The sequence below is a fragment of the Pseudophryne corroboree genome, chromosome 6, assembly GCF_028390025.1.
Source record: "Pseudophryne corroboree isolate aPseCor3 chromosome 6, aPseCor3.hap2, whole genome shotgun sequence".
NCBI classification, from domain to species: Eukaryota; Metazoa; Chordata; class Amphibia; order Anura; family Myobatrachidae; genus Pseudophryne; species Pseudophryne corroboree.
The window spans coordinates 822528662-822553028 of NC_086449.1; the positions used below are offsets into that span (position 1 = coordinate 822528662).

Here is a 24367-nt window from a genome sequence, read left to right on the forward strand (position 1 = left end):
GAGGCTTATACTCGCTTATACCCAGTGAGGCTTATACTAGCTTATACCCAGTGAGGCTTATACTAGCTTATACCCAGTGAGGCTTATACTAGCTTATACCCAGTGAGGCTTATACTAGCTTATACCCAGTGAGGCTTATACTAGCTTATACCCAGTGAGGCTTATACTTGCTTATACCCAGTGAGGCTTATACTTGCTTATACCCAGTGAGGCTTATACTTGCTTATACCCAGTGAGGCTTATACTTGCTTATACCCAGTGAGGCTTATACTTGCTTATACCCAGTGAGGCTTATACTTGCTTATACCCAGTGAGGCTTATACTAGCTTATACCCAGTGAGGCTTATACCAGTTTATACCCAGTGAGGCTTATACTATCTTATACCCAGTGAGGCTTATACTCACTTATAACCAGTGAGGCTTATACTCGCTTATACCCAGTGAGGCTTATACCCAGTGAGGCTTATACTCGCTTATACCCAGTGAGGCTTATACTCGCTTATACCCAGTGAGGCTTATACTCGCTTATACCCAGTGAGGCTTATACTCGCTTATACCCAGTGAGGCTTATACTCGCTTATACCCAGTGAGGCTCATACTCGCTTATACCCAGTGAGGCTCATACTCGCTTATACCCAGTGAGGCTCATACTCGCTTATACCCAGTGAGGCTTATACTCGCTTATACCCAGTGAGGCTTATACTCGCTTATACCCAGTGAGGCTTATACTCGCTTATATCCAGTGAGGCTTATACTCGCTTATATCCAGTGAGGCTTATACTCGCATATACCCAGTGAGGCTTATACTCGCATATACCCAGTGAGGCTTATACTCGCTTATACCCAGTGAGGCTTATACTCACTTATACCCAGTGAGGCTTATATCTGCACCCGCAGAGCTGACGCTCTACATGAGGTGTAACGGGGAGGAGAGCCCAGCAATAAGGAGAACAGCCTTCTCCCTGCACCCGCAGAGCTGACACGCTACATGAGGTGTAACGGGGAGGAGAGCCTGGCAATAAGGAGAACGGCCTTCTCCCTGCACCCGCAGAGCTGACACTCTACATGAGATGTAACGAGGAGGAGAGCCCAGCAATAATGAGAACAGCCCTCTCCCTGCACCCGCAGAGCTGACACTCTACATGAGGTGTAACGGGGAGGAGAGCCCAGCAATAAGGGGGCCTGCCCTCTCCCTGCACCCGCAGAGCTGACACTCTACATGAGATGTAACGAGGAGGAGAGCCCAGCAATAATGAGAACAGCCCTCTCCCTGCACCCGCAGAGCTGACACTCTACATGAGGTGTAACGGGGAGGAGAGCCCAGCAATAAGGGGGCCTGCCCTCTCCCCACACCTGCAGAGCTGACACTCTACATGAGGTGTAACGGGGAGGAGTGCCCAGCAATAAGGAGAACAGCCCTCTCCCTGCACCCGCAGAGCTGACACTCTACATGAGGTGTAACGGGGAGGAGAGCCCAGCAATGAGGCCTGCCCTCTCCTCTCCCTGCACCCGCAGAGCTGACACTCTACATGAGGTGTAACGGGGAGGAGAGCCCAGCAATAAGGAGAACAGCCCGCACCCGCAGAGCTGACGCTCTACATGAGGTGTAACGGGGAGGAGAGCCCAGCAATAAGGAGAACAGCCCTCTCCCCGCACCCGCAGAGCTGACACTCTACATGAGGTGTAACAGGGAGGAGCACCCAGCAATAAGGGGACCTGCCCTCTCCCTGCACCCGCAGAGCTGACACTCTACATGAGGTGTAACGGGGAGGAGCGCCCAGCAATAAGGGGAACATCCCTCTCCCTGCACCTGCAGACCTGACACTCTAGTCTCCTGTATGAGGACAGGGAGGCTGGGCAGGATCCTCCCCCATTATATAACCTCCCTGATGATGATGCTGCCACCGCCGGACCCTCCCCGTCCTCCGCCTCCTCCCCCCGGTGCTGTCACGCAGCTCTCCCCCGGATCAGTGTGTCGCTGGCCGGGACCGGGGATGGAGAATCTCCTGGAGAACCCGGTGCGGGCCGTGCTGTACCTGCGGGAGCTGACCAGCATCGTGCAGAACCAGCAGAGCCTCATCCACACCCAGCGCCAGCGCATCGACGAGCTGGAGCGGAGGCTGGACCAGCTGGGCAGCGAGAACCGGAGCCTGCGGGGCCACCCCCAGCCTGTGCTCGGCCAGCCGCAGCTCCTTCCCCAGCCTGTGCCCGGCCAGCCGCAGCTCCTTCCCCAGCCGGTGCCCGTGCAGCCCCTTCCCCAGCCGGTGCCCGTGCAGCCCCTTCCCCAGCCTCCGCCCGAGCAGCCGCAGCTCCAGCCGCAGACCCCCGTGCAGGGCCAGGGAGAGCCGGAGAGCCCTGCCCGTACCCAGAGCCAGCCACAGGGGCACCAGCACCCACCGGCCGTCCAGCACAGCGAGGAGCCGGAGTCCGGCCAGAGCCCTGCGCCCCGGAGCTCCCCGCAGATCCAGCAGCACAAGCCGGCCACCCTCTGCAAAGCCATCCTGGGGAGGAAGACAGAGTGAGTACCCGGGGCACATGCTCCGCTGGAGAGTGGGTGTCATTGCCCGGTGTAGGGTGCAGGATGGGTGCTGTTATGCTGAGGGCACAGGATGGGTGAAGAAGAGGATGGGTGCTGTGGTGTGGAGGGCACAGGATGGGTGAAGAAGAGGATGGGTGCTGTGGTCTGGAGGGCATTGGATTGGTGATGTGGTCCGGAGGGCGCAGGATGGGTGAAGAGGATGAGTGCTGTGGTGCCGAGGGCACAGAATGTATGCTGTGGTGCCGAGGGCACAGGGTGGGTGTCGGGGGTCCAGAGAGTGCAGGATGGGTGCTGTGGTCCAAGGGGAGCAGGATGGGTGCTGTGATGTGGAGGGCACAGGATGGGTGCTGTGGTGTGGAGGGCACAGGATGGGTGCTGTGGTGTGGAGAGCATAGGATGGGGGAAGTGGATGCAGGATGGGTGCTGTGGTGCGGAGGGCGCAGGATGGGTGCGGAGGGCGCAGGATGGGTGCGGAGGGCGCAGGATAGGTGCTGTGGTGCGTAGGGCGCAGGATGGGTGCTGTGGTGCGGAGGGCGCAGGATGGGTGCTGTGGTACGGAGGGCACAGGATGGGTGGTGTGGTGCGTAGGGCACAGGATGGGTGGTGTGGTGCGTAGGGCACAGGATGGGTGGTGTGGTGCGGAAGGCACAGGATGGGTGGTGTGGTACGGAGGGCACAGGATGGGTGCTGTGGTGTTGTGCGGAAGGCACAGGATGGGTGGTGTGGTGCGGAAGGCACAGGATGGGTGGTGTGGTACGGAGGGCACAGGATGGGTGCTGTGGTGCGTAGGGCACAGTATGGGTGCTGTGGTGCGTAGGGCACAGAATGGGTGCTGTGGTGCGTAGGGCACAGAATGGGTGCTGTGGTGTTGTGCGGAAGGCACAGGATGGGTGCTGTGGTACGGAGGGCACAGGATGGGTGCTGTGGTACGGAGGACACAGGATGGGTGCTGTGGTGCGGAGGGCACAGGATTGGTGCTGTGCTGTGGTGCGGAGGGCAAAGGATGGGTACTGTGGTGCAGAGGGTGCAGGATGGGTGCTGTGGTGCGTAGGGCGCAGGATGGGTGCTGTGGTGCGTGGGGTGCAGGATGGGTGCTGTGGTATGGAGGGCGCAGGATGGGTGCTGTGGTGCGTAGGGCACAGGATGGGTGCTGTGGTGCGGTAAGGAGGGCACAGGATGGGTGCTGTGGTGTGGTACGGAGGGCACAGGATGGGTGCTGTGGTGCGGTAAGGAGGGCACAGGATGGGTGCTGTGGTGTTGTACGGAGGGCACAGGATGGGTGCTGTGGTGCGGAGGGCGCAGGATGGGTGCTGTGGTGCGTAGGGCGCAGGATAGGTGCTGAGAGAGAGGTGGATTTTCAGCATTGCGTTGTACTTTGGTACAGTCATGGGGTCTTCTTGTACCGCAGTCACTTGCAGGGTCTTGTAAGTTACCATTGCTCCATTTACCAAATATGTGCTGGGTACAGCCTCCATGCTGGCTGCCGTGTATAACTGAATGCCAGTGTATTGCCAGTGGTACTGCGGCACAGCGTAGGACAGTGGTTTATTTAAAAATAAAACAAAAACCTTCTGATTAAGGCTCTGTTAAACCTACACTGCCCCCCCCCCCCCCCCCAATCTTATCTGCATTCCAGTCCAGTTCCTAGACAGCTGTCACTCATCCTGATATCAGCCTCACGCAATCTCCCAGCGTTAACCAGAGCCTCCGCAATGTTCTTCCATAGTGGGCCACCTTTGGTGCTTCAGCTGCTGGGGACCTGCCAGTCCCCCGTCTCTGGGACCTGTAGTTCTACAACAGTTAAAGGCTGCCTGAGATGACTGGATAGAAACGTGCTTTAAGAAGCTGTGTGTTGCTAAACTGACCCCTGCTGAGACTTGTAGTCCCACATCAGCTGCAGAGCTAGCATCTGCCTACAACATGTCTAATTTGGTTGGTGTAGTAAAATGACAGTGCTGAGACTTGTAGTTCCACAATAGCCGTAGCTGCCTTTTCTCCGTGACCTTGCAATAATTGGGACAGCACCGCAAGGAAGTCATGCGGTGCTAATGTGTGCACAGAGTCATCAACCCTTCCACCAATGCGTGCAGATTAGTGTTGGCTGATTAGATAGGAGGCGTGTGGGAGGGCGCTGGTCCCTAGGGGCCCCCCTGTCACTGCACGGTGCAATGAACACGTTCCCTGTCATCTACACCTCAGGAGAATAGCAATTACCCAGCAGGTCAGAGGTCACATCGTGGTGCCTCGACAGGCCCTATATGTCAATATCTCTGGATCAGCCTGTGCCGGGCCCCTCGGATAGATTGGGATTCACAGCCATCATTCCAGATTTAATCTCACCTTGAGACTGCTGAGGAAAACTCGCACAGTTACACCCCCCACCGCCCCCGCTCAATCCTCTCATATAAATGATCCTATATTGCCGGAGACCCCCAGTCTATATTAATCTGCTGAGCTGGGAGTGCAGCCCTGCTTGCTTATTGCTTTGTGAATTGGTCTGCGCGGTGTAATAACGTGTTTATTACTCAGTCTAATCTCTTCTGTGTGCTGCGTGTATGGCTGCGTTGTGCGGCACAGCGCTCTGTCTGCATCACCGTAGAAGTGCATGGAGAGGGACGAGGGGCTCCGACTGGTGCAGCTCTACATGCAAAGAATCTGGATTGTGGGAAGTGTGCAGGACGGAGAGGTCACTGTACACAGGGCCTGTGCTGGATACACGATGCAGGACGGAGAGGTCACTGTACACAGGGCCTGTGCTGGTTACACGATTCAGTATGGAGAGGTCACAGTACACAGGGCCTGTGCTGGATACACGATGCAGGATGGAGAGGTCACAGTACACAGGGCCGGTGCTGGTTACACGATGCAGGATGGAGAGGTCACTGTACACAGGGCCTGTGCTGGTTACACGATGCAGGATGGAGAGGTCACTGTACACAGGGCCTGTGCTGGTTACACGAGGCAGGATGGAGAGGTCACTGTACACAGGGCCTGTGCTGGATACACGATGCAGGACGGAGAGGTCACAGTACACAGGGCCTGTGCTGGTTACACTATGCAGGATGGAGAGGTCACTGTACACAGGGCCTGTGCTGGATACACGATGCAGGATGGAGAGGTCACTGTACACAGGGCCTGTGCTGCTAACACGATGCAGGATGGAGAGGTCACAGTACACAGGGCCTGTGCTGGATACACGATGCAGGATGGAGAGGTCACTGTACACAGGGCCTGTGTGCTTACACGATGCAGGACGGAGAGGTCACAGTACACAGGGGCTGTGCTGGATACACGATGCAGGATGGAGAGGTCACTGTACACAGGGCCTGTGCTGGATACACGATGCAGGACGGAGAGATCACAGTACACAGGGCCTGTGCTGGTTACACAATGCAGTATGGAGAGGTCACAGTACACAGGGGCTGTGCTGGATGCAGGATGGAGAGGTCACTGTACACAGGGGCTGTGCTGGTTACACAATGCAGGATGGAGAGGTCACAGTACACAGGGCCTGTGCTGGATACACGATGCAGGATGGAGAGGTCACTGTACACAGGGCCTGTGCTGGATACACGATGCAGGATGGAGAAGTCACTGTACACAGGGCCTGTGCTGGTTACACGATGCAGGATGGAAAGGTCACTGTACACAGGGCCTGTGCTGGATACACGATGCAGGATGGAGAGGTCACTGTACACAGGGCCTGTGCTGGATACACGATGCAGGATGGAGAGGTCACTGTACACAGGGCCTGTGCTGGATACACGATGCAGGATGGAGAGGTCACAGTACACAGGGCCTGTGCTGGTTACACGATGCAGGATGGAGAGGTCACCGTACACAGGGCCTGTGCTGGATACACGATGCAGGATGGAGAGGTCACCGTACACAGGGCCTGTGCTGGATACACGATGCAGGATGGAGAGGTCACTGTACACAGGGCCTGTGCTGGTTACACGATGCAGTATGGAGAGGTCACAGTACACAGGGCCTGTGCTGCTTACACGAGGCAGGACGGAGAGGTCACTGTACACAGGGCCTGTGCTGCTTACACGAGGCAGGATGGAGAGGTCACTGTACACAGGGCCTGTGCTGGATACACAATGCAGGATGGAGAGGTCACTGTACACTGGGCCTGTGCTGGTTACACGATGCAGGATGGAGAGGTCACTGTACACAGGGCCTGTGCTGGATACACAATGCAGGATGGAGAGGTCACAGTACACAGGGGCTGTGCTGGATACACGATGCAGGATGGAGAGGTCACTGTACACACGATGCAGGATGGAGAGGTCACAGTACACAGGGCCTGTGCTGCTTACACGGTGCAGGATGGAGAGGTCACTGTACACAGGGCCTGTGCTGGTTACACGATGCAGGATGGAGAGGTCACTGTACACAGGGCCTGTGCTGGTTACACGAGGCAGGATGGAGAGGTCACAGTACACAGGACCTGTGCTGGATACACGATGCAGGATGGAGAGGTCACCGTACACAGGGCCTGTGCTGGTTACACGAGGCAGGATGGAGAGGTCACTGTACACAGGGCCTGTGCTGCTCTCACGATGCAGGATGGAGAGGTCACTGTACACAGGGCCTGTGCTGCTCTCACGATGCAGGATGGAGAGGTCACTGTACACAGGGCCTGTGCTGGATACACGATGCAGGATGGAGAGGTCACTGTACACAGGGCCTGTGCTGGATACACGATGCAGGATGGAGAGGTCACTGTACACAGGGCCTGTGCTGCTTACACGATGCAGGATGGAGAGGTCACTGTACACAGGGCCTGTGCTGCTTACACGATGCAGGATGGAGAGGTCACTGTACACAGGGCCTGTGCTGGATACACGAGGCAGGATGGAGAGGTCAAAGTACACAGGGCCTGTGCTGGTTACACGGTGCAGGATGGAGAGGTCACTGTACACAGGGCCTGTGCTGGATACACAATGCAGGATGAAGAGGTCACAGTACACAGGGCCTGTGCTGGTTACACGATGCAGGATGGAGAGGTCACTGTACACAGGGCCTGTGCTGGTTACACGGTGCAGGATGGAGAGGTCACTGTACACAGGGCCTGTGCTGGTTAAACGAGGCAGGATGGAGAGGTCACTGTACACAGGGCCTGTGCTGGTTAAACGAGGCAGGATGGAGAGGTCACTGTACACAGGGCCTGTGCTGCTAACACGATGCAGGATGGAGAGGTCACAGTACACAGGGCCTGTGCTGCTAACACGATGCAGGATGGAGAGGTCACAGTACACAGGGCCTGTGCTGCTAACACGATGCAGGATGGAGAGGTCACTGTACACAGGGCCTGTGCTGGATACACGATGCAGGATGGAGAGGTCACTGTACACAGGGCCTGTGCTGGATACACGATGCAGGATGGAGAGGTCACAGTACACAGGACCTGTGCTGGTTACACAATGCAGGATGGAGAGGTCACTGTACACAGGGCCTGTGCTGCTTACACGATGCAGGATGGAGAGGTCACTGTACACAGGGGCTGTGCTGGTTACACAATGCAGGATGGAGAGGTCACTGTACACAGGGCCTGTGCTGCTTACATGATGCAGGACGGAGAGGTCACTGTACACAGGGCCTGTGCTGCTTACACAATGCAGGATGGAGAGGTCACTGTACACAGGGCCTGTACTGGATACACGATGCAGTATGGAGAGGTCACTGTACACAGGGCCTGTGCTGGATACACGATGCAGGATGGAGAGGTCACTGTACACAGGTCCTGTGTGCTTACACGATGCAGGATGGAGAGGTCACTGTACACAGGGCATGTGCTGCTTACACGATGCAGGAAGGAGAGGTCACTGTACACAGGGCCTGTGCTGCTTACACGGTGCAGGATGGAGAGGTCACAGTACACAGGGCCTGTGCTGCTTACATGATGCAGGATGGAGAGGTCACTGTACACAGGTCCTGTGTGCTTACACGATGCAGGATGGAGAGGTCACTGTACACAGGGCCTGTGCTGCTTACACGATGCAGGATGGAGAGGTCACTGTACACAGAGCCTGTGCTGCTTACACGGTGCAGGATGGAGAGCTCACAGTACACAGGGGCTGTGCTGGATACACGATGCAGGATAGAGAGGTCACTGTACACAGGTCCTGTGTGCTTACACGATGCAGGATGGAGAGGTCACAGTACACAGGGTCTGTGCTGGATACACGATGCAGGATGGATAGGTCACTGTACACAGGGCCTGTGCTGCTTTGCAGGATGGAGAGGTCACTGTACACAGGGGCTGTGCTGGATACACGATGCAGGATGGAGAGGTCACTGTACACAGGGCCTGTGCTGCTTACATGATGCAGGATGGAGAGGTCACTGTACACAGAGCCTGTGCTGCTTACACGGTGCAGGATGGAGAGGTCACAGTACACAGGGCATGTGCTGCTTACATGATGCAGGATGGAGAGGTCACTGTACACAGAGCCTGTGCTGGTTACACGATGCAGGATGGAGAGGTCACTGTACACAGGTCCTGTGTGCTTACACGATGCAGGATGGAGAGGTCACTGTACACAGGGCCTGTGCTGCTTACACGATGCAGGATGGAGAGGTCACTGTACACAGAGCCTGTGCTGCTTACACGGTGCAGGATGGAGAGGTCACAGTACACAGGGGCTGTGCTGGATACACGATGCAGGATAGAGAGGTCACTGTACACAGGTCCTGTGTGCTTACACGATGCAGGATGGAGAGGTCACTGTACACAGGGTCTGTGCTGGATACACGATGCAGGATGGATAGGTCACACAGGGCCTGTGCTGCTTACACGATGCAGGATGGAGAGGTCACTGTACACAGGGGCTGTGCTGGATACACGATGCAGGATGGAGAGGTCACTGTACACAGGGCCTGTGCTGCTTACATGATGCAGGATGGAGAGGTCACTGTACACAGGGTCTGTGCTGCTTACACGATGCAGGACGGAGAGGTCACTGTACACAGGTCCTGTGTGCTTACACGATGCAGGATGGAGAGGTCACTGTACACAGGGCCTGTGCTGGATACACGATGCAGGATGGAGAGGTCACAGTACACAGGGCCTGTGCTGGTTACACGATGCAGGATGGAGAGGTCACTGTACACAGGGCCTGTGCTGGTTACACGATGCAGGATGGAGAGGTCACTGTATATAGGGCCTGTGCTGGTTACACGATGCAGGATGGAGAGGTCACTGTACACAGGGCCTGTGCTGGTTACACGATGCAGGATGGAGAGGTCACTGTACACAGGGCCTGTGCTGCTGACACGAAGCAGGATGGAGAGGTCACTGTACACAGGGCCTGTGCTGGTTACACGATGCAGGATGGAGAGGTCACTGTACACAGGGCCTGTGCTGGATACACGATGCAGGATGGAGAGGTCACTGTACACACGGCCTGTGCTGCTTACACGATGCAGGATGGAGAGGTCACTGTACACAGGGCCTGTGCTGGATACACGATGCAGGATGGAGAGGTCACTGTACACAGGGCCTGTGCTGTATACACGATGCAGGACGGAGAGGTCACTGTACACAGGGGCTGTGCTGGTTACACGATGCAGGATGGAGAGGTCACAGTACACAGGGCCTGTGCTGGATACACGATGCAGGATGGAGAGGTCACAGTACACAGGTCCTGTGCTGGTTACACGATGCAGGATGGAGAGGTCACAGTACACAGGGGCTGTGCTGCTTACACGATGCAGGATGGAGAGGTCACTGTACACAGGGCCTGTGCTGCTTACATGATGCAGGACGGAGAGGTCACTGTACACAGGGCGTGTGCTGGTTACACGATGCAGGATGGAGAGGTCACTGTACACAGGGCCTGTGCTGGATACACAATGCAGGATGGAGAGGTCACTGTACACTGGGCCTGTGCTGGTTACACGATGCAGGACGGAGAGGTCACAGTACACAGGGGCTGTGCTGGATACACGATGCAGGATGGAGAGGTCACTCTACACACGATGCAGGATGGAGAGGTCACAGTACACAGGGCCTGTGCTGCTTACACGGTGCAGGATGGAGAGGTCACTGTACACAGGGCCTGTGCTGGTTACACGAGGCAGGACGGAGAGGTCACAGTACACAGGGCCTGTGCTGGTTACACAAGGCAGGATGGAGAGGTCACTGTACACAGGGCCTGTGCTGCTTACACGATGCAGGATGGAGAGGTCACTGTACACAGGTCCTGTGTGCTTACACGATGCAGGATGGAGAGGTCACTGTACACAGGGTCTGTGCTGGATACACGATGCAGGATGGATAGGTCACTGTACACAGGGCCTATGCTGCTTACACGATGCAGGATGGAGAGGTCACTGTACACAGGGGCTGTGCTGGATACACGATGCAGGATGGAGAGGTCACTGTACACAGGGCCTGTGCTGCTTACATGATGCAGGATGGAGAGGTCACTGTACACAGGGTCTGTGCTGCTTACACGATGCAGGACGGAGAGGTCACTGTACACAGGGCCTGTGCTGGATACACAATGCAGGATGGAGAGGTCACAGTACACAGGGCCTGTGCTGGTTACACGATGCAGGATGGAGAGGTCACAGTACACAGGGCCTGTGCTGGTTACACGATGCAGGATGGAGAGGTCACTGTACACAGGGCCTGTGCTGGATACACGATGCAGGATGGAGAGGTCACTGTACACAGGGCCTGTGCTGGATACACGATGCAGGATGGAGAGGTCACTGTATACAGGGTCTGTGCTGCTGACACGAAGCAGGATGGAGAGGTCACTGTACACAGGGCCTGTGCTGGTTACACGATGCAGGATGGAGAGGTCACTGTACACAGGGCCTGTGCTGGATACACGATGCAGGACGGAGAGGTCACTGTACACAGGGCCTGTGCTGGTTACACGATGCAGGACGGAGAGGTCACTGTACACAGGGCCTGTGCTGGTTACACGATGCAGGATGGAGGGGTCACTGTACACAGGGCCTGTGCTGGATACACGATGCAGGATGGAGAGGTCACAGTACACAGGTCCTGTGCTGGTTACACGATGCAGGATGGAGAGGTCACAGTACACAGGGGCTGTGCTGGTTACACGATGCAGGATGGAGAGGTCACTGTACACAGGGCCTGTGCTGCTTACATGATGCAGGACCGAGAGGTCACTGTACACAGGGCGTGTGCTGGTTACACGATGCAGGATGGAGAGGTCACTGTACACTGGGCCTGTGCTTTTTACACGATGCAGGACGGAGAGGTCACAGTACACAGGGGCTGTGCTGGATACACGATGCAGGATGGAGAGGTCACTGTACACACGATGCAGGATGGAGAGGTCACAGTACACAGGGCCTGTGCTGGATACACGGTGCAGGATGGAGAGGTCACTGTACACAGGGCCTGTGCTGGTTACACGAGGCAGGACGGAGAGGTCACAGTACACATGGCCTGTGCTGGTTACACAAGGCAGGATGGAGAGGTCACAGTACACAGGGCCTGTGCTGCTTACACGGTGCAGGACGGAGAGGTCACTGTACACAGGTCCTGTGTGCTTACACGATGCAGGATGGAGAGGTCACTGTACACAGGGTCTGTGCTGGATACACGATGCAGGATGGATAGGTCACTGTACACAGGGCCTATGCTGCTTACACGATGCAGGATGGAGAGGTCACTGTATACAGGGGCTGTGCTGGATACACGATGCAGGATGGAGAGGTCACTGTACACAGGGCCTGTGCTGCTTACATGATGCAGGATGGAGAGGTCACTGTACACAGGGTCTGTGCTGCTTACACGATGCAGGACGGAGAGGTCACTGTACACAGGGCCTGTGCTGGATACACAATGCAGGATGGAGAGGTCACAGTACACAGGGCCTGTGCTGGTAACACGATGCAGGATGGAGAGGTCACAGTACACAGGGCCTGTGCTGGTTACACGATGCAGGATGGAGAGGTCACTGTACACAGGGCCTGTGCTGGATACACGATGCAGGATGGAGAGGTCACTGTACACAGGGCCTGTGCTGGATACACGATGCAGGATGGAGAGGTCACTGTATACAGGGTCTGTGCTGCTGACACGAAGCAGGATGGAGAGGTCACTGTACACAGGGCCTGTGCTGGTTACACGATGCAGGATGGAGAGGTCACTGTACACAGGGCCTGTGCTGGATACACGATGCAGGACGGAGAGGTCACTGTACACAGGGCCTGTGCTGGTTACACGATGCAGGACGGAGAGGTCACTGTACACAGGGCCTGTGCTGGTTACACGATGCAGGATGGAGGGGTCACTGTACACAGGGCCTGTGCTGGATACACGATGCAGGATGGAGAGGTCACAGTACACAGGTCCTGTGCTGGTTACACGATGCAGGATGGAGAGGTCACAGTACACAGGGGCTGTGCTGGTTACACGATGCAGGATGGAGAGGTCACTGTACACAGGGCCTGTGCTGCTTACATGATGCAGGACCGAGAGGTCACTGTACACAGGGCGTGTGCTGGTTACACGATGCAGGATGGAGAGGTCACTGTACACTGGGCCTGTGCTTTTTACACGATGCAGGACGGAGAGGTCACAGTACACAGGGGCTGTGCTGGATACACGATGCAGGATGGAGAGGTCACTGTACACACGATGCAGGATGGAGAGGTCACAGTACACAGGGCCTGTGCTGGATACACGGTGCAGGATGGAGAGGTCACTGTACACAGGGCCTGTGCTGGTTACACGAGGCAGGACGGAGAGGTCACAGTACACATGGCCTGTGCTGGTTACACAAGGCAGGATGGAGAGGTCACAGTACACAGGGCCTGTGCTGCTTACACGGTGCAGGACGGAGAGGTCACTGTACACAGGGCCTGTGCTGGTCACACGATGCAGGATGGAGAGGTCACTGTACACAGGGCCTGTGCTGCTTACACGGTGCAGGACGGAGAGGTCACTGTACACAGGTCCTGTGCTGGTCACACGAAGCAGGATGGAGAGGTCACTGTACACAGGGCCTGTGCTGCTTATACGGTGCAGGACGGAGAGGTCACTGTACACAGGGCCTGTGCTGGTTACACGATGCAGGATGGAGAGGTCACAGTACACAGGGCCTGTGCTGGTTACACGATGCAGGATGGAGAGGTCACTGTACACAGGGCCTGTGCTGGTCACACGGTGCAGGATGGAGAGGTCACTGTACACAGGGCCTGTGCTGGTTACACGAGGCAGGACGGAGAGGATACAGGATAGGGGCTGTGCTGGTTACACGGTGCTGGGCAGAGAGGATACAGGATAGGGGCTGTGCTGGTAACACGGTGCAGGACAGAGAGGATACAGGATAGGGACTGTGCTGGTTACATGGTGCAGGACAGAGAGGATACAGGATAGGGACTGTGCTGGTTACATGGTGCAGGACAGAGAGGATACAGGATAGGGGCTGTGCTGGTTACATGGTGCAGGACAGAGAGGATACAGGATAGGGGCTGTGCTGGTTACACGGTGCAGGGCAGAGAGGATACAGGATAGGGGCTGTGCTGGTTACACGGTGCGTGGCAGAGAGGATACAGGATAGGGGCTGTGCTGGTTACACGGTGCAGGACAGAGAGGATACAGGATAGGGGCTGTGCTGGTTACACGGTGCGGGACAGAGAGGATACAGGATAGGGGCTGTGCTGGTTACATGGTGCGGGGCAGAGAGGATACAGGATAGGGGCTGTGCTGGTTACATGGTGCAGGACAGAGAGGATACAGGATAGGGGCTGTGCTGGTTACATGGTGCGGGGCAGAGAGGATACAGGATAGGGGCTGTGCTGGTTACATGGTGCAGGGCAGAGAGGATACAGGATAGGGGCTGTGCTGGTTACATGGTGCAGGGCAGAGAGGATACAGGATAGGGGCTGTGCTGGTTACATGGTGCAGGGCAGAGAGGATACAGGATAGGGGCTGTGCTGGTTACACGGTGCAGGACAGAGAGGATACAGGATAGGGGCTGTGCTGGTTACATGGTGCAGGGCAGAGAGGATACAGGATAGGGGCTGTGCTGGTTACATGGTGCAGGGCAGAGAGGATACAGGATAGGGGCTGTGCTGGTTACACGGTGCAGGACAGAGAGGATACAGGATAGGAGCTGTGCTGGTTACACGGTGCAGGGCAGAGAGGATACAGGATAGGGGCTGTGCTGGTTACACGGTGCATGGCAGAGAGGATACAGGATAGGGGCTGTGCTGGTTACATGGTGCAGGGCAGAGAGGATACAGGATAGGGGCTGTGCTGGTTACACGGTGCAGGACAGAGAGGATACAGGATAGGGGCTGTGCTGGTTACATGGTGCAGGGCAGAGAGGATACAGGATAGGGGCTGTGCTGGTTACATGGTGCAGGGCAGAGAGGATACAGGATAGGGGCTGTGCTGGTTACACGGTGCAGGACAGAGAGGATACAGTATAGGGGCTGTGCTGGTTACACAGTGCGGGGCAGAGAGGATACAGGATAGGGGCTGTGCTGGTTACATGGTGCAGGGCAGAGAGGATACAGGATAGGGGCTGTGCTGGTTACACGGTGCAGGACAGAGAGGATACAGGATAGGGGTTGTGCAGGTTACACGGTGCAGGACAGGGAGGATACAGGATAAGGTCTGGGCTGGTTACACTGTGCAGGGCAGAGAGGATACAGGATAGGGGCTGTGCTGGTTACACGGTGCAGAGCAGAGAGGATACAGGATAGAGGCTGTGCTGGTTACATGGTGCAGGGCAGAGAGGATACAGGATAGGGGCTGTGCTGGTTACACGGTGCAGGGCAGAGAGGATACAGGATAGGGGCTGTGCTGGTTGCACGGTGCAGGACAGAGAGGATACAGGATAGGGGCTGTGCTGATTACATGGTGCAGGACAGAGGATACAGGATAGGGGCTGTGCTGGTTACACGGTGCAGGGCAGAGAGGATACAGGATAGGGGCTGTGTGTCACAACTGAGGGCCTGAGCTGACGGGAGGCAGCCTCAGTTGTAGGGGCTGAGATGTACCGGAACCTGGGAGGTTGTATCAGACCCCTGGACATGTAAGTAACATGAATAATAACTGCCCGAAGGCGTGACCACGACAACTTGGATAAAAGTCAATGATGTTTATTATGACAACTCCGCAACACAGCAGCAGTAAAAGAAAACATAAAAGTCAGCAAAGAATAAATACAGTTCCTGGGTACTACAGGGTGGCAGGAGCCACAGGGCACTGGTAGTGTGAGATAGTTCTTATAATCTTCTAGATGGAAAGTCCTTACCAGGCCCGACTGTAGCAATGGAGATAACCCAGGATTGTGCCAGCTGGTGTTCCAGGAAAAGCTGGGTTGCTGAAGATAAAACGGCTGCTGTGGATACTGGCTGGAACCAGACTGTTGTTAGCACGGAGTGGATACTGGCTGGAACCAGTTAAATAATAAATGAAGCTTGAGAGCGATGCAATATGAATGAAATGTAGAACTTGAGAGCGGAGAAATAATAATACCGGTGGAGAGTGGTAAAGTGTAGAAAGGACACCGGCCCTTTAAGAGAAGCTGTACTCTGCTGGAAGCTGGGCTGGAAGCAGGTAATGTTGTAGCTGGAAACAGATGAATCCACAATGGATCGGAGAGTCAGGCTACACCGCAGGTGGAATGCTGGTGCGGGTCTCTATGGTGGAAGTCTTGAGACAGGAGCTGGAACCCGGAAGACAATCACAGGAGAGAGACAAACAGGAACTAGGTCTGACAACCAAAGCACTGACGCCTTCCTTGCTCAGGCACAGTGTATTTATACCTGCAGCAAGGAAGGGATTGGCTAGGCAATTATGCAGATTAACAATACTGACAACAGATTGGAGGAAATGATCAGCTGACAGAATCCAAGATGGCTGCGCCCATGCAGACACTTGGAGGGAAGTTTGGTTTGTAATCCATGTGGTAATGAAAACAGTAATGGCGGCGCCGGCCACTGGAGACAGGAGACGCCAGGCTGACAGGTGCACATCCAACCACGCGGACACAGCGGAGGCCGCGGCTGACGTAATCGCCACTCAGACACTCTGCATGCAGAAGCTCAGGGACGGCGGCGGAGGCCGCGGGAGACGCCATGCCAGGTGTAATATGGCGTTTACTGTGACAGCGTCTCAGAGTGACAGGAGAGGATACAGGAATGTAAACATCAGGATAACCGATGGGATCCGGTCCTGGAGCGCTGAGCCAGCCTTAGGAGGCACCTGATGGGTAAGAAATGGCGTCCAGATACCCGGATCGTGACAGCACCCCCCCCTTTAGGAGTGGCCCCAGGACACTTCTTTGGCTTTTGAGGAAACTTGGAATGGAATCTCCGGACCAAGGCAGGAGCATGGACATCAGAAGCATTGGTCCATGAACGTTCCTCAGGGCCATAACCCTTCTAGTCAATAAGATATTGTAGTTGACCGTAACGGTGACGTGAGTCCAGGATCTTGGCTACTTCATACTCAACGCCTCGTTGAGTTTGGACTTTCGGAGTTGGAGGAAGTGAGGAATGAAACCGATTCAAGATCAGTGGTTTCAACAGGGAAACATGGAATGTCCTGGGTATTTTTAAGAAGGGAGGCAACTGAAGTCTGTAAGCAACAGGATTGATGACTTGTTCAATCTTGAAAGGACCGATATAGCGAGGTGCAAACTTCATACTGGGAACTCTTAACCTCAAATTCTTCGTGGATAACCATACCCGATCACCCACCTTGAGAGCAGGAACTGCTCGACGCTTCTTATCCGCAAACTTCTTGTACCTGAACGATGCCTTGAGCAGAGCTGATCGTACGCTCTTCCAGATATTGGCAAACTGATGCAAGGTGATATCCACTGCGGGAACAGAAGTTGCTGGAAGCGGTTGGAACTCAGGGACTTTAGGGTGGAATCCAAAGTTAGTGAAGAATGGTGTTGAAGCAGATGAAGAATGATACTGGTTGTTATGACAGAACTCGGCCCAGGGAAGTAATTGAACCCAGTCATCTTGAGAGGAGGACACATAGATGCGGAGGAAGGCCTCCAAGTCCTGATTCACCCTCTCGGTTTGACCATTGGTCTGAGGATGGTAAGCCGTGGAAAACTTTAGCTTGACTTGAAGGACTTGACATAAACTTCGCCAGAATTTGGCTGTGAATTGAACTCCTCGATCTGAGATCATTTCTTCAGGAAGACCGTGGAGTCGGAAGATCTCTTGTATGAATACTTGAGCCAACTTGGAAGCTGACGGAAGACCAGTGAGAGGAATGAAGTGTGCCATCTTGGTGAACCGGTCAACTACCACCCAGATGGTATTGAACTTGTTGCACATGGGTAAATCTGTAATAAAATCCATCGACAAATGGGTCCAAGGTCGACGGGGAACAGATAGTGGACCAGTTGCCCCGCAGGCGACTGGCGGGATACCTTATGTTGAGCACACTTTGGACAAGATGCAATAAACTCCAAGACGTCCTTTTTCAGAGTCGGCCACCAATAGGACCTAGAGATAAACTCCAGGGTTTTTTGGATACCTGTATGTCCGGCAAAACGGGAAGCATGGGCCCAATGCATGAGCTTCTTCCTTAACATCGGTTTCACAAAACTTTTCCCTGATGGGGGCGTAGAGTCCATCCCTACCGTGGAGAATGCCAACGGATTTATAATAGGATGCTTGTCTGAAGACTCTGACTCATTTTCTTGCTCCCATGAGCGGGAAAGGGCATCGGCCTTGCGATTCTGAGAGCCCGGACAGAACTGGAGTTTAAAGTCGAACCTGGAAAAGAAAAGTGCCCATCTGGCCTGACGAGGGTTGAGACATTGTGCGCCTTTCAGATATAAAAGGTTCTTGTGGTCTGTAAGTATGGTGATTGAATGAGACGCTCCCTCCAACAGATACCTCCACTCTTCTAGAGCAAGCTTGATGGCTAGCAACTCCTGGTCGCCAATGGCATAGTTGCGTTCAGCTGGGGAGAACTTCCGGGAGAAGAAACTGCAAGGGTGTAAATGGCTATCTTTAGCCCTCTGAGATAACACCGCTCCTACTCCAACGGAGGAGGCATCCACCTCTAAGATGAAAGGAGAGTCGATGTCAGGCTGTTTCAGAACAGGCGCAGAGATGAACCTTTTGTTTTAAAAGATGAAATGCTTGCATGGCTTCTTCAGACCACTTGGACGGGTTAGCACCCTTCTTAGTGAAAGCAGTAATAGGCGCCACAATGGTGGAAAAGTCTCGTATAAACTTTCGGTAATAGTTGGCGAACCCCAAGAACCTCTGGACCCCTTTGAGGGTTAAGGGTATCGGCCAATTTTGGATTGCTTGTAGTTTCTCAGGATCCATCTCTAGTCCGGAACCGGACACAATGTACCCTAGAAACGGAATGGACTTGACTTCAAAGACGCATTTCTCTAATTTGCAATAGAGATGATTGACACGGAGACGGGACAGAACCTCTTTAACCCAAAAACGATGTTCCTCTAAATCGTTGGCAAAAATGAGGATATCGTCTAGATAGACCACGACATGACGGTATAGAATGTCTCTGAAGATCTCATTGACAAAATGCTGGAAGACTGCTGGAGCATTGCTCAATCCGAAGGGCATGACGAGGTACTCATAATGTCCGTCACGGGTGTTAAAGGCGGTCTTCCACTCGTCACCCTCACGGATCCGGATGAGATTGTATGCACCTCTCAAGTCCAGCTTTGTAAAGATGGTAGCTCCGCTAACTCTGTCAAAGAGCTCAGTAATCAGGGGTAAAGGATAACGGTTCTTGATGGTAATGTCGTTCAAACCTCTGTAGTCGATGCACGGCCGCAGACCACCATCTTTCTTTTTTACAAAAAAGAAGCCTGCGCCGGCTGGGGAAGAAGAAGGTCGAATGAACCCCTTTGCTAGGTTCTCTTTAATGTATTCCTCCATAGAATGCGTCTCAGGCAGAGACAACGGATAAGTTCGGCCTCGAGGTGGAACCTTCCCTGGAACGAGATCAATCGGGCAGTCCCATTCTCTATGAGGAGGAAGGATATCAGCAGAAGCTTTACTGAACACATCCGTGAAATCTTGATATGGAGGAGGTGGAACATCAGACGACCTGGGGGAGGAAGAACAGACAGGCAATACTTTAAACAAACATGTCTCAGCACAGGAGGAACCCCATGCCAGGATTTGCGTAGTCGTCCAATCAATTGTAGGATTGTGAAGACGGAGCCATGGAAGGCCCAGGACCACAGGATGTGTGGCTCTTGGAATCACTAAAAAAGAAATAAGTTCGGAATGAAGAACTCCCACTCTCAGACGAACTGGTAGAGTCCTTAAAGAAATAACTGCATCAAAAATTTTGCTGCCATCCACGGCAGTTAAAGAAATGGACGAAGGAAGTCTCTCGGTGGGTAGGGACCACCGTTTAACATAGGCTTCGGTAATAAAGTTCCCAGCTGCTCCGGAATCAAGGAGGGCAATGACGTTCCGATAACGTTGAGCAACTTGAAGCGAGACTGGGAGATTACAATCTTGAGGAGATGGAGAGGAGATCATTACTCCTAGCCGGCCCTCTCCTTGGCGAGCTAGGATTTGGAGTTTCCCGGACGTTTGGGACAGGCATTAATGGTGTGAGACGGAGCTGCACAATAAAGACAGAGAGACTCGGAGAGACGTCTTCGGCGCTCAGCAGGAGTTAAACGGGAACGGCCAATTTGCATGGGCTTATCTTTAGATGGTGACAGTTGGCGAGGAGGAGGAGCAGAAGATTTTGGAGCAGATGATCTTCCACGCTCAGTTGCTCTCTCTCTGAAACGTAAATCAACTTTCGTGCAGAGTGAGATTAGCTCAGCTAACTTAGAGGGTAAGTCTCTGGTAGCTAACTCATCTTTAATACGCTCAGATAAGCCATGCCAGAATGCAGCATACAGAGCCTCGTCGTTCCATGCCAGTTCGGATGCCAGGATCTGGAACTGTATCTGATATTGTCCTACAGTACGTGACCCCTGGCGTAAACGGAGAATCTCGGATGAAGCTGAGGTTACCCGGCCTGGCTCGTCGAAGATGCGCCTGAATGTTGACACGAAGGCAGTGTAGGAAGATAGCAGGGTGTCGGACCTCTCCCATAACGGTGATGCCCAATCAAGGGCTGAGCCACTGAGAAGAGAAATAATATAGGCAATTTTTGTACGGTCACTGGGAAAATTGCCAGGCTGTAGCTCAAACTGAATCTCACACTGGTTGAGAAATCCCCTGCAGAATCTTGGAGATCCGTCAAATTTTGCTGGCGTTGGAAGATGAAGACGTGGAGCAGAAATGGGTAAGGTGGGTGGGGTTATAGCTGGAGTCACTGTGGTTGACGCACCAGACGCGCCTGATCCACGGAGAGTTGTCTGAATCCCATCCAGCCGAGTAGAGAAATCCTGGAGACAGCGGATGATGTGGCCCTGTGCAGCCTCCTGATGTTCTAGTCGGGCTGCCAGTTCTTGCATCGGCCTGGCCGCTTGATCCTGGTCTCCGGCTGGATTCATTAGGTCAGTGCTTACTGTCACAACTGAGGGCCTGAGCTGACGGGAGGCAGCCTCAGTTGTAGGGGCTGAGATGTACCGGAACCTGGGAGGTTGTATCAGACCCCTGGACATGTAAGTAACATGAATAATAACTGCCCGAAGGCGTGACCACGACAACTTGGATAAAAGTCAATGATGTTTATTATGACAACTCCACAACACAGCAGCAGTAAAAGAAAACATAAAAGTCAGCAAAGAATAAATACAGTTCCTGGGTACTACAGGGTGGCAGGAGCCACAGGGCACTGGTGGTGTGAGATAGTTCTTATAATCTTCTAGATGGAAAGTCCTTACCAGGCCCGACTGTAGCAATGGAGATAACCCAGGATTGTACCAGCTGGTGTTCCAGGAAAAGCTGGGTTGCTGAAGATAAAACGGCTGCTGTGGATACTGGCTGGAACCAGACTGTTGTTAGCACGGAGTGGATACTGGCTGGAACCAGTTAAATAATAAATGAAGCTTGAGAGCGATGCAATATGAATGAAATGTAGAACTTGAGAGCGGAGAAATAATAATACCGGTGGAGAGTGGTAAAGTGTAGAAAGGACACCGGCCCTTTAAGAGAAGCTGTACTCTGCTGGAAGCTGGGCTGGAAGCAGGTAATGTTGTAGCTGGAAACAGATGAATCCACAATGGATCGGAGAGTCAGGCTACACCGCAGGTGGAATGCTGGTGCGGGTCTCTATGGTGGAAGTCTTGAGACAGGAGCTGGAACCCGGAAGACAATCACAGGAGAGAGACAAACGGGAACTAGGTTTGACAACCAAAGCACTGACGCCTTCCTTGCTCAGGCACAGTGTATTTATACCTGCAGCAAGGAAGGGATTGGCTAGGCAATTATGCAGATTAACAATACTGACAACAGATTGGAGGAAATGATCAGCTGACAGAATCCAAGATGGCTGCGCCCATGCAGACACTTGGAGGGAAGTTTGGTTTGTAATCCATGTGGTAATGAAAACAGTAATGGCGGCGCCGGCCACTGGAGACAGGAGACGCCAGGCTGACAGGTGCACATCCAACCACGCGGACACAGCGGAGGCCGCGGCTGACGTAATCGCCACTCAGACACTCTGCATGCAGAAGCTCAGGGACGGCGGCGGAGGCCGCGGGAGACGCCATGCCAGGTGTAATGTGGCGTTTACTGTGACAGCGTCTCAGAGTGACAGGAGAGGATACAGGAATGTAAACATCAGGATAACCGATGGGATCCGGTCCTGGAGCGCTGAGCCAGCCTTAGGAGGCACCTGATGGGTAAGAAATGGCGTCCAGATACCCGGATCGTGACACTGTGCTGGTTACATGGTGCAGGGCAGAGAGGATACAGGATAGGGGCTGTGCTGGTTACACGGTGCAGGACAGGGAGGATACAGGATAGGGGCTGTGCTGGTCACATGGTGCAGGACAGAGAGGATACAGGATAGGGGCTGTGCTGGTTACACGGTGCAGGGCAGAGAGGATACAGGATAGGGGCTGTGCTGGTTACACTGTGCAGGACAGAGAGGATACAGGATAGAGACTGTGCTGGTTACACGGTGCAGGACAGAGAGGATACAGGATAGGGGCTGTGCTGGTTACATGGTGCAGGGCAGAGAGGATACAGGATAGTGGCTGTGCTGGTTACACAGTGCAGGACAGAGAGGATACAGGATAGGGGCTGTGCTGGTTACACGGTGCAGGACAGAGAGGATACAGGATAGGGGCTGTGCTGGTTACACGGTGCAGGACAGAGAGGATACAGGATAGGGGCTGTGCTGGTTACACTGTGCAGGACAGAGAGGATACAGGATAGGGGCTGTACTGGTTACACGGTGCAGGACAGAGAGGATACAGGATAGAGGCTGTGCTGGTTACACGGTGCAGAGCAGAGAGGATACAGGATAGGGGCTGTGCTGGTTACACGGTGCAGAGCAGAGAGGATATAGGATAGAGACTGTGCTGGTTACATGGTGCAGGGCAGAGAGGATACAGGATAGGGGTTGTGCAGGTTGCACGGTGCAGGGCAGAGAGGATACAGGATAGGGGCTGTGCTGGTTACATGGTGCAGGACAGAGAGGATACAGGATAGGGGCTGTGCTGGTTACACTGTGCAGGGCAGAGAGGATACAGGATAGGGGCTGTGCTGGTTACATGGTGCAGGGCAGAGAGGATACAGGATAGGGGCTGTGCTGGTAACACGGTGCAGGACAGAGAGGATACAGGATAGGGGGCTGTGCTGGTTACATGGTGCAGGGCAGAGAGGATACAGGATAGGGGCTGTGCTGGTTACATGTTGCAGGACAGAGAGGATACAGGATAGGGGCTGTGCTGGTTACACGGTGCAGGATGGAGAGGTCACTGTACACAGGACCTGTGCTGGTTACACGATGCAGGATGGAGAGGTCACTGTACACAGGGCATGTGCTGGTTACACGATGCAGGATGGAGAGGTCACAGTACACAGGGCCTGTGCTGGATACACGATGCAGGACGGAGAGGTCACAGTACACAGGGCATGTGCTGGTTACACGATGCAGGATGGAGAGGTCACAGTACACAGGGCCTGTGCTGGATACACGATGCAGGACGGAGAGGTCACTGTACACAGGGCCTGTGCTGGTTACACGATGCAGGATGGAGAGGTCAGAGTACACAGGGCCTGTGCTGGTTACACGATGCAGGATGGAGAGGTCACTGTACACAGGAGCTGTGCTGGATACACGATGCAGGATGGAGAGGTCACTGTACACAGGGCCTGTGCTGGTTACACGATGCAGGATGGAGAGGTCACTGTACACAGGGCCTGTGCTGGTTACACGATGCAGGATGGAGAGGTCACTGTACACAGGGCCTGTGCTGGATACACGATGCAGGATGGAGAGGTCACTGTACACAGGGCCTGTGCTGGTTACACGATGCAGGATGGAGAGGTCACTGTACACAGGGCCTGTGCTGCTTACACGATGCAGGATGGAGAGGTCACTGTACACAGGGCCTGTGTGCTTACACGAGGCAGGACGGAGAGGTCACTGTACACAGGGCCTGTGCTGCTTACACGATGCAGGACGGAGAGGTCACTGTACACAGGACCTGTGCTGCTTACACGATGCAGGATGGAGAGGTCACAGTACACAGGGCCTGTGCTGCTTACACGATGCAGGATGGAGAGGTCACTGTACACAGGGCATGTGCTGGATACACGATGCAGGATGGAGAGGTCACTGTACACAGGGCCTGTGCTGCTTACACGATGCAGGATGCAGAGGTCACTGTACACAGGGCCTGTGCTGCTTACACGATGCAGGATGGAGAGGTCACA

General features: G+C 54.4%; 1 protein-coding gene across 5 annotated transcripts in view; it reads left to right on the forward strand.

Annotated features, from left to right (window-relative positions):
• The first annotated feature begins 1845 nt into the window (after window positions 1-1845).
• Window positions 1846-24367, forward strand: part of IQSEC3 (IQ motif and Sec7 domain ArfGEF 3) — a 124478-nt gene continuing 101956 nt past the window's right edge. For 3 of the 5 annotated variants that reach the window (XM_063929203.1, XM_063929205.1, XM_063929206.1), the window contains exon 1: window positions 1847-2518. In XM_063929203.1, coding sequence (XP_063785273.1) covers window positions 1890-2518 — 629 coding nt within the window. In that variant the 5' untranslated portion in view covers window positions 1847-1889. Of the gene's footprint in view, window positions 2519-24367 lie in introns of all 5 variants that reach the window. The other 2 variants (XM_063929202.1, XM_063929204.1) reach the window with 1 other exon arrangement.